This window comes from Phallusia mammillata, chromosome 4 (assembly GCF_965637545.1).
Source record: "Phallusia mammillata chromosome 4, kaPhaMamm4.hap1.1, whole genome shotgun sequence".
Taxonomy (NCBI): Eukaryota; Metazoa; Chordata; class Ascidiacea; order Phlebobranchia; family Ascidiidae; genus Phallusia; species Phallusia mammillata.
In genome coordinates, this window is record NC_137255.1 from 10,214,212 (window position 1) to 10,225,356 (window position 11,145).

General features: G+C 36.1%; 1 protein-coding gene across 1 annotated transcript; it reads left to right on the top strand.

Moving 5' to 3' along the window:
- The first annotated feature begins 2,300 nt into the window (after positions 1 to 2,300).
- LOC145222778 (molybdenum cofactor sulfurase-like) lies at positions 2,301 to 8,906 on the top strand. The gene is made up of 13 exons (XM_080088981.1): positions 2,301 to 2,367; positions 2,494 to 2,602; positions 2,723 to 2,868; positions 3,533 to 3,647; positions 3,910 to 4,015; positions 4,236 to 4,325; positions 4,410 to 4,531; positions 4,956 to 5,087; positions 5,629 to 5,755; positions 6,519 to 6,641; positions 6,946 to 7,080; positions 7,450 to 7,585; positions 7,894 to 8,906. The coding sequence occupies exons 1-13, from the start codon at positions 2,365 to 2,367 to the stop codon at positions 8,029 to 8,031; spliced, it is 1,482 nt and encodes a 493-aa protein (XP_079945107.1). The 5' UTR covers positions 2,301 to 2,364; the 3' UTR covers positions 8,032 to 8,906.
- Positions 8,907 to 11,145: the final 2,239 nt, after the last annotated feature.

Consider the following 11,145-nt stretch of genomic DNA (forward strand, 5'->3'; position numbering starts at 1 on the left):
AACGAAACTAGCTCGACCTTACCTGTAGTTGCATCACGCCAACTACATCATACGCCCACTGTATTTAATAATAATATAATGCATTTTTGCGCAAATTGTATCAAACCGTTCAAGTGTCTAAATTTTAAAACAAATGTATTTCGAAGTGCATTGACGTAGCCAAAAGTAAACTTCAAGACACCAACAACATTTTGTTGTCATATACCAGTATGTTCCTCGTGGTACGTGACACCATTGCAATATTTGTGGAGACCATGAACCCTTGTGCACCTTAAGTAAATGCCGATGCGCCGGTGTTTTTTGTTGTTGTTGTTCTTAACCTTTTTACCAAATTTTTTTCTTGTGGACTGCTGCAAATACTACGTTTAAAATTTAATTAACAAACTTATACATATTGTGTAACCAGACTGGCACCTTATAATGCTACTATGTGCTCTGTTTATTTTTTTTATGCAACAGAAGCTTAATCAAGAAGATGTCGACAAAACAATTGATGTAATATCTAATATGACGTCACATAGCAGGTGCAGGGTTCCAATGCATTGGCTCACTGGCTAAGCGTGAAAGCTGGTATTGGTAACTTGATAACGATAAACAGGCGTAAACAAGGTTTCTGCATTCTGCTACATAAGTTTGTCGAACACGTTCACTCCGATATAACGAAATAGATTAAGTTGTGTGAACTAGTTCCGGCTACAAACTGGGTTATGTGTTTGTGTTGTTTTGGTCAGTCGAAACAAATGATTTTGCAAAGACACAACAACAAACTTATAATTCTAACTCCATTGCAATAGGGAAAGTCCAACTTTTAAGGCAAACATCATGAAACTTCAAAATCTCAAATAATATAGTGATTTGGCATTTTGTTAGCAAACAAAATTAGTTCAAATTTAAACAATTATTCAAGACAATTTGATGTCCTAATTTTTATTTCCGTCTGCATCCGGCGAAACTAATAAGCCACGCGACGCTGTGTTTCCCATTCCATTTTCAAAACTGAACACAATTTGTCACGAAGTTGTCAAAATAAAGCACCAGCACCCAGAACAACTGTTTTGGCTGTATTTCATCAGCCCATCGGCATTGTTACGTCACAGAACGATGTTGTTGCCTTGTGATCTCAAGCATGGCCAGACTGCCAGACATAACGTTGGGCAGTAGAATTTCGCTCAGATCAAATTGCCTGGATCACGTGCCTAGCCACGTCGTTACGTGTCCATTGACGACTTAAATAGCGCGCTAAGCGACTTGAATCATCAGACATCGATGACTTGAATGCCTGTCACGTTTACACATTATCTTAGTGTGTCAATGTGCCGATCGCTATAACCGCCAGTAAAAATATGAGCATTAGATAAATAAGAGTCTAGAAAAAAGGCCTCTTGTTTTTTTTTGCAGGACGAGCTTAGAAATAGGAAATTCTAGGAAAAAGGTGTTCTCTCGCTTTACTGCCATCTACTTTTTGAACAAATTGTATTGACGTTAACAGTATGGGTGTAATACCAGAAAGACAATAAAACGTTATCCAAAAAGCAAATTAACTGTTTATTTAACATAAGGTGAAAACGATTTTCTTCAACGGCGTTTAAGAATTTGAACTATTATAAAAGAAGTAAGATGCGTGTTTATTTCAAAAGATAATTCAGAATAAAAATATTTCAAAAGATAAAATAAGTGTAGTGCGTAAACCGTAACTTGGAAATATCGAATGTTGTTCTTGAATTCTAGTGCCTGTTTATATTGTACAGGTTACTCTGCCCAATCTTAAAATCGGCATATAACATTTTTTTTAAAAAAGGGGCAGCAAAAAGTTTGGTATCGCACGATAGTGCAGGGAAACGAAACTTCCTCAAGTTTCGAGCGCTACGACTGATTTGTTTTTATCTGCATTTATTGTACGCGTTGCTGAGTGTACAGTGTGTGTAAAAGTTTGCTATCAGTTTGTTGCCTGCGAAAAAAAAACATCGGCACCAGAAGCTTTTGCTTTTCCTTGGACATTGGAATTGCTATGCCAGCACTTACTTTGCCAATAATTTGGTTAAAAAATGAACGCAGTTTGTTTGTAAAAAAATGCCTATCCAATTATTTTGTTAGAGGGCAGCTGTTCTTAGCTCGTTGAACGGCGATAACATATTATTGGCAGTTTCGAATGTTTTTGCTGATCAAGTCTATAGAGCTCTTCTGGCAAAAGTATTTTTATTCCGACGTTTCGACGTCCTATACAAAAACGCATTGCACACTTTGCACCTTAGCTCCAGACAATAATGAATGATGGCCTTTTTGTGTTGCAGAGTATTTTAGACAATTATAAAATAGTTCTGATTTGTACCGAATTTAAAGACAAGTGTTCCTGACACAAGCAAAATGGTAAGTTACTTTGCAAGGTACCTAAAACAATTTATTGCTTAACGTAAGTAAATATCTAAACGTTTTGCTCGTGTCGACCGGTTACATCACAATTTCTTTGAAAAAACGAAATAATTTGTTTTTTAGGGAAGTGGTTCTTCTACACCCGTGAAGAAAATTCACGTTAAACCAAAGACGCACGAATATCCGGACAATCTGGAAAAAGTCAGACGAAAGGAGTTTGCAAGAATGAAAGGTAGAACGAGTAAAACAATATTGCCAACCTTTAGTTATATGAATCGGAGTCAAAAAATGTTTCTTGAAGAGCGTATTCTATTGGCAAGCCATAATATAAGAATTACTACATAATTTGCAGAGCACGTTTACCTTGACTTTACGGGGAGTTCGTTATACTCGACCGAACAAATTGATCGCTATCAGCAAGACTTGACGTCCCACTTGTACGGCAATCCACACAGCGCGAACCCAAGCAGCAATCTTATGTCAAACGAAGTGGACAAGGTCAGAATATAATCTCTTGATAAATTATTTATTTTCCCAAATGTTTATTGGACTTGAGTCATTATTGAGTCACAGGAGAGAACTACCGTTAATGACGGAGAAAGCATTAGGGGACAAAGGGACCAAGTGCTTCCCACGCAAAAGAAAACTTTTTGTTTATTTGTTTTTTCCGCGACAATTAATTTAAAATTGGACAAAATATTCTGAACCGCCTTTGCGTTGTACACACCTTTCATCAATCACGGTAAAGCAACGAACTTGATTTGCTTTGTCCGAACTTTCAGCATGTTATGACTGTTTTTTAGTCTTTTGGGTTTAGTTGCGACACAAGCTGTTAACATTATCCTCATGTTTATTGCACGAATGCAAAAACACTTACCTCATATCGATTTCATTACATTGCGCTATTGATGCGAACTAGCTTGATGTTCAATTACATGCCGCCTTGAAGTGTAACTGTGTTTCATACAAAAGCTTCGTGTATCGAATGTGTTGTGTACCATTTTCATAAAAACACCTTAAGTAACAACAAGATTACAAGTATACAAGCACGAAAGTGGTGGTTACAAAACAAGGCAGAATTCTGGTTATTAAAGTATTTTCCAAATTCTTTCACACTGCAAAACATTCGCCTCACACAGCATCTAACATGTATATTACGCAGGTGCGGGATTTGGTGCTTCGATTTTTCAACGTTACCTCAAACGAATATGAAGTTGTATTTACCTCAGGGGCCACGTCGGCTTTACGGATACTTTCACAAGCATTTCAATGGTCCAGTAAGCATTGTTTGTTGTTTGTGCTACGTTTTAAAGTCTCTTATGTTTCGGGTTATGCATTTGCTGCAGAGTAAGGTAATTTTACGCACACATGACTGCGTTGACGAGTCTACAGTGGTTATAGTAATAATATTTTGAACTATTTTAACCTACACTTCGATATGTCGTTTACAAATGCACCTGCTCTGTTATCTGCATTTTAAACAAGGTCGCCCTTTCAAATCAAAAAAATAAATTAATCCTATTATTCTGTTGTGTACAGGTAGTTCAAAATATGCCTACCTCGAAGATAATCACACATCTGTAATTGGAATTCGTGAAATGGCAAACGCAAGGGGAGGCATTTCACATTGTTTACGTTTTCCCAAGTAAGTGCAACAAAATTGACCTATTAAAACTGCGCCAGTTTCTTGGCTGTTGTAAGTGGAACTGTATGTATAGTTTGGACCCACAAACGTATAATGTGATGTATCAAAACGTTTGTACCCCCCAACTAATGTTACAAAATGCCCAATGGTTAATAACGCCAAGGTTGATAATTAAGTCCCTGTCACCCAACTGTTGTTAAATCAAATGATTTTGGCACAGGAACAAAGATCTGATGCATGACGTCAATGCATTTCCACCAACGAAAATCAGTGCTGAACGCATCGTAGAAAGCGTGGAGGATTTAATCACGTAAGTTTCGTAACAAGCAGTAAAGGGGTTTTCCTGTAGTTCTGGTTTAAGAGTTTAATCGTGTAGGAAAAAACTAATTTTCAGCGAAAATGAAAAGGTCAACAGTCTGTTCGCTTTTCCGGCCCAGAGCAACTTCTCTGGAAGAAAATATTCCTTAGAATGGATCAAGCAGGTCCAGAGCAGAGGACTAAAAACAATTCGAAGCGGTAGGTTTTACAACTATAAAATGGTTTGTTTATTGTTTTTGTCTTTTTATCGTGTGAAACAACGATTAAATGCTTAGTGATAAACAAACGTCCACAGTTGAGTCGCCTGCAATTTTTTGTAAAATCGACCTATTTGTGTTCGAATGCCACTCGGTCATCGTGCCCTAAAGTAAATTGCATAGTTCATGTTAATATTGGCATATCCCTAGAAGAAATGTATTACCTTCTTCAAATCACGTATTACTACACCAACATGCATAACAAGCGCTGAAACATTTTCAATGCAACACATTGGTGCCACACGTGAGCAGGATACGTGTAATCTTTAGTAACGATTTTACGGTAAAAGAAAATAGGACATCATTACATTGTTTGTGACAACATCATTAAAATAATCTTATTATCCTAATACTCTATTACATAGATTCGGAATCAAACCGTTGGTACGTTTTGTTGGATGCAGCCGCATTTGTGCCTTCTACTCCTCTCAACCTGTTCGATTATTCACCGGATTTCGTTTGTCTTTCGTTTTACAAAATATTTGGATTTCCCACAGGTAGAGTCTCCTTACCGTTGCCCACAAATAAACAGCTTGTCAAGTTAGCAAACAGTAGCCAAATGTGAAAGTAGTGCACCTAAAGCCTACAAGCACTTGAGAGAAGCAATTGTGAATCACCCTGCCTTTCATTACCCTACAAGTGTATATGGTAATGTCGGTAAGGTGAGAATCTAAATATTGAACTGGCATCATGAGTTTCATACCTTGGGTTTTTATTGAACGCGATAAGAGTAAAGTGAAGGCTTAGTTGCTTTGTTGATTTTGTGACGACGATTTTACCATGGTACAAATGTTTTTAAAAATATTCAAAAAAATTCTGCGCTCGTCTAATGGTTAAATATACCCAACCAATGTTGCAAAGCCCTTTCGGTAAAAAAAAGATTATCAAAAGTGGTTTGGGTTTTTATTTGCATTGATACTTTTTGAAGCCATTTTTGATAAACTTTATGGAAGCCATTGACATGCGTCAGATCAGCGCATATTTGTTTCGTGGTGTTTGTCTGTGTAAAAATGAATAACACATCATGTTGCTTTACAGGTATTGGTGCTCTGTTAGTGAAAAAGGGCAGTCCGCTGTCGAAAGATACCTACTTTGCTGGTGGAACAACCGAAGTTTATTTGCCCAGCGAAAACTTTCGTGTATTGAAACCTACCTTTCATGAGCAGTAAGTGGTTGAGCTACAGTCAAGTTTAATTTTACGTGTCTTGTTTGATTCATCGTATAACTTCTAGAAGCACATGTTCACAACCGGGGATAAAATGTATAAACGTGAATTTATTTAGATGCGCATTTTATTTTGTGGTATGTGCGAATAATGTGAAAAAGAAATTTAGGGGTACTTCTTTCGAAATCTGTCAAGAAGTAAAATGAGTTCAATACGCGATTTATTACATCAAAAATCGTATCTGTTTCGCTGGACAGTCAAGCGAGTTTACATTGTAAAAATGTTAAATTATTTAAAACGCGACTTAAAAATGCAAATTGCGATGCGTCATGACACCATCTCTTTTTCTTTCTTGTAAAATGTCTATTTTTAGAGTTACTGCGTAACAAAAACATGGAGTCAGACCGACGCCGATGAAAAGTAATTAACTAAACCCAAGTTGCCAACTTTTATGACGTTATTAGCTTTCCTAAAATATGCATCATTTAAAAGTCCCAAGCTTAATTTAATTTCGGAACGTAGTTTTAAAATTGAATTTGAATTGTCTTGCTAAAAACAATCTGTTCATGGGGCTTCCCACCAGGGTTCTTGAAACTTATGATTTAATTGTTGTTGTTTTAATACCTTTTTGTATTTCTCTTGGAAACAGCACTGATCTAAGTTTTTTTTTCGTGATAGTATAAAATCCGTAGTACACAAAGCTGTAAAATTTGACAAGAATTGCAAAACGTTTATCCTATATTTCTGTGTGTTTAACTAACAGATACGAGGAAGGCACAATTGGGTTTTTGGACATTCTTGCTTTGAAGTATGGCTTTGAGGCAATTGAGAGAATAACAGGATCAGTGCACAATATCCAAACTCACACGTTTTCACTCATTCAACGGTAAGTTTTTTATTAAAACAACAAAAAGGGAAAAAAACGGTAGTTCGTTGTAACTTAGTTGGAGTTGTATGTAAGCTGTAAAAGTGTAATACCCACATAAGAAAGTTTGAGAATAAAAAACAGTAAATAATACGTTAATTTTAGGAATTTCACAATCGGTTATTTGTAGACATTTTTATCGAAACAACATACATTGTCACGTTGCATTCATCATGAAAACGAAACAAAAATTTATAATGATATTTTGTGTCCAGTGTTTTCGTGGTACTAATTCTCATGGTTAATATACTTACACTTTATACAGGCTGCATGATGCGATGAAGAAAATGCATCATAAGAACGGCAACCCTGCAATTAAAATGTATAACTTGTCTAACTATGATGACCCGAAAACGCAGGGAGCAGTAATTGCCTTCAACGTGATAAAAGCTGATGGAAGGTAAAATTGTAACATTTTTGGCACGTTTATTAGATCTTGTTATACACTGCAGCAATCGGGTTTGCAATTTTTGAATGTTATACCTGACACTTTGACACAAAGTCTGCACGAAAATGACCTATTTCGTGCAGCTGTTTAAAATGCCATTCGTTACAAACTGTAATGATGTCGTCACACGACCCCAACAAAATTTGATTTTTAAAAAATGTTTTTTTTAAAGTTTGTGTTAAAATCATAAGTCGCTTATTAAAAGTACAGTCCAATAGTTCGGAATCACAAAATGGGATCTAAATCATAACAGATGCAAATGTCACGTATGCTCCGGTGTTTCAACACTGTTTTTAGTAACAATACTTAATTCTGCTATAGTTACGTGGGATACAACACAGTAGTGGAGTTTGCAACGAGGGAAAACATTCACTTACGAGGCGGTTGCTTTTGCAATGTCGGATCCTGCAACACTTTGTTGAAAATTGGCGACCGACGAATCAAGCAGATTCATAAGGTTGGTTTATAAGTTGAATAAATGAAATTTCTTTCAATGAGTCTGGTTTTGTACCAATTTGACGAAATATTTAAAAATACTCTTTTGTTTGCTGTATCTAAGCAAATGGCCCGAAAATGGATTTGAAGACCTATTTATCACTAATTTTAACGCCATAACAAATTAAATTTATGTGGAGTTTCTGCCTCCGTTACTGTAGAAAGCACTTTATAGAACTGTGTTTAGGTCGATTATACCGTAAAAGTAAATAATAGTACAAATTAACCGCTTTAAAATAATATTTATAACACTCCTTTTTAATCCTCAAGGCTGGATACAAGTGCGGTCAAGTGGATTTGGTGAACGGTTTGCCAGTCGGTGCTGTCCGTGCCTCCCTGGGTTTTATCTCAACGCAACAAGACGTGGACTTTTTCATCAAATTTTTAAAGCGAAAGTTTGTGAAATGATGACGTAAGTGCCGCGTTAAGAAAACGTCAGCAGAACATGTTGAAAAAACAGTAAACGGGGATATGTTGTCAAACCGATTTGCATAGCGTTCATGAAAGATGCACACGAGCCATTTGTTTTCTTGGCATTTTGTTGCCTTTAATGAACCTATGGACAGTTCAAAAAAACAAATACTTACCAAACACGTGAACACGGCACGATGTATGCTGCTCCAACTTGTGGCATTTTTAAACCTGGTCATGACGGTTCTTCTTACACCGACTTTCTCGTTCCTGTTTTTCCTAGAAGATGAAAACATTTCGATGAACGTTTTTTTTAAATGACTTCAAAACAGCGCGAACTGTTGGTCTGACTATTGATCTTTTATAATTTTTTTATTTTATTTTTATGTTTTTAAATTATTTGCTATTTTATAAATTTAGGCTGAAAATGTTTTTACACAGATTAAAACGTGTTAGCATTAGATTATGTACTAACGGCTGTAAAATATTTCTGCATTCGGTCGAAACTTCTTTTGGCGTAATTTACTCAAGCCCACATCGACACACTTTTTTACAGTAAACTTCGCTATCAGCCAAATGCAGTTGAAGCTGACAATTTGTAACTAACTTCTTTTTAGCATGTAACAATCTGTCGAATGTTTTAAAACTTTCTTTCCAAACTTGTCTGTATCAAACTACATTAGTTGAATTTGCCTATTTTTTATTGTTAGCTTCTTAGCATATATATAGCAGCAGTGTTATCATGCAAATACGCATGGTTTATTTACACCTTTGTTTTAATTTTTTGTACAGTTTGTCGAAGTTCCATCGCGTCTTCAAGTCAGTAATTTTCTATAAACCTAAACCAACAATTGTGACCCTTTATGCAATCTTTATTTGTCCTTTTATTATTTTTCAAAAAAATGTGAATCTTTTTGTTTGAGTGCATTTTTCGCAAGAGATAAAGCCAACTCAACAGAAATGTTTATATACACCAACCGTGATAAGTGAAAACGACAAGCTCGCTAGCCAGTGTAGATAAACACATACAAGACCACAAATGCAAATTGCTGATGGATTTACCCACTGCCAACTAAAGCAACTGACTCTAACACAGCTGTTCTCAAACTGAATTCCGTTAAGCAAAAATCTATTTTTATTTCTACTAAATCTGTCTAAAAATTATGGTAGAATTTAGGAAAGAACTTTTTTCGCTGATGAACAATGCTCTTTATTATATCAAGTAACAAAAAAATGTAATTGTTTTCGCACAATCCTGATGTTTTTTGTCTGGTTGCGCTGATATTACAAACTTACTTTGTATTGACGCAACAAACATACTTGGATGATTGTTATGCGTAATTTTGCAAACCTAACTTAAATTCTGCATCTTGAGATGAAAATGGGAAATTAGCTATTGTGTGTTAAGTCAAGCTTTCCTTTTCTAAAACTTACATTCAGCTTTATGGAGCGCAAGAGAAAATAAAAATGGGACCGTCATGTAAATATAATTGAAAAGTTTGAGAACCACTGTTTTAACAAATTATACAAATACCGGATATTTTCTCAAATAGAACGATTCAGTTTAATCAAACACATAACTGCCAGCGTATATTTGGGCGTACAGAATACATCATGCAGACTGCTATTACTCGAATCGCTTTGTATTCAAAAGCACAACCCCGAGCTTAACATCATATCATATCATATTTTTATTTTTAGTTGCTTATACAGTTACCGGTATTGCATGCAAGTGAAACGTAATGGACAAGCAACTGGCGGATGGCGAAGGGACCATATCGGTCATCGAGTCAGCCACCCGTGTGCAGAAATAAATATAAATAGACAAAAAAAAATAGTCACACAACTGGAGTCAATAGATAATTAAAACTAGTCGGTGTACGTAGGTTGCGAATACGCAATTGATCATGGCACACACGCAAAAACTCACAGGGTCAAATAATTATCCAAAATTTTTATTTTTGTATAATTTGCAGAACAAGTGAAGAGGGTTGCGTTTGATATATTGAGGAATAGAATTCCATAATTTTGGGCCTTGGTAAATTGATGCTGCCTGGGATTTTGTGGACGACATTCGTTTGATAAAAAAGTTATTAGTGGCAGACTGGCGTTGCGTGATTATGAATTGAACTAATGTACGTATAGGCAGAGGTGTAGAAGGGAGGCAAAATCTTTTTGTGGACTTTAAGCATAAATGTTCCTAATTCAAAATTGTACATCAGAAATTTTAAGAGTTTGACTTTCCGAATATATATATGACTTAAGTTTTCTCTGTATGATAAGTGGGCTAAATTGCGGACAACCTTATTGTGAAGAACATTTAGATGAGATAGAGTTTGGGATGTTGCAGTGCCCCAGATCAGAATGCCACAAGTCAAATGAGATGCGACAAGAGCTGAGTACACAGGCTTTAATAAGGCAAATATTTTTGGAGTGTAAACAGCATACCTGAACCCAGGGTTTTTTTAAGGTTTGGTTTGGGTGACCGCTAAGTAGTTTTAAGAGACCGCAAGTGTTTCATTTAAATATCAAAAAATGGCCATATTTGCTTAAACGAATTATTTATTAGGCTACTGGCAGTGCACAATCACAGAACAAATTTTTTTTGGGAAATTTTGGGAAACCGCTGGAGATAACACCTTAAAAAAACACTGCCTGAACCAGAGGTTAGCTTTGCTGCAAGGTATGCAACACCCTGTCCATGTCTTTGTGTCTGTTTAACACTAGGTGGCGCAGCGCAATCACATGAAACGTCGCACCTCAACTCGGTCTCGTGGTAAATGTTTCATTAATGGCTTGAGGCGCCTAAAATTCTGGTTGGTATTTATAGTTGGGTTCATTTCAGGTTCAATCTAGTAAAAAACGTGTTTTTCAACAGTTCTCATGTCAAAATAATTTTATAGATGCGAGTGTTGTTGGGTACAGATATACAGCCTACATGCATTTCAGGAGGCGTTTATTTTCTCACAAATCTAAAAAGAGACTGAAGATCATAGTTCTGCGTCGCCGCATTGCCTGTGTCACTGTTAAATATAATTTTGCGTTTGCGGTTTAGTGTAAAATATGAGAGAATTGTGTAGAAGCAACTGATAGACATTAAACATAGTACGC

Coding starts and splice junctions, on each gene's coding strand:
- LOC145222778 (XM_080088981.1), top strand. Junction 2,869..3,532: donor TGTCAAACGAAGTGGACAAG/GTCAGAATATAA, acceptor TATATTACGCAG/GTGCGGGATTTGGTGCTTCG. Junction 6,642..6,945: donor ACGTTTTCACTCATTCAACG/GTAAGTTTTTTA, acceptor CACTTTATACAG/GCTGCATGATGCGATGAAGA.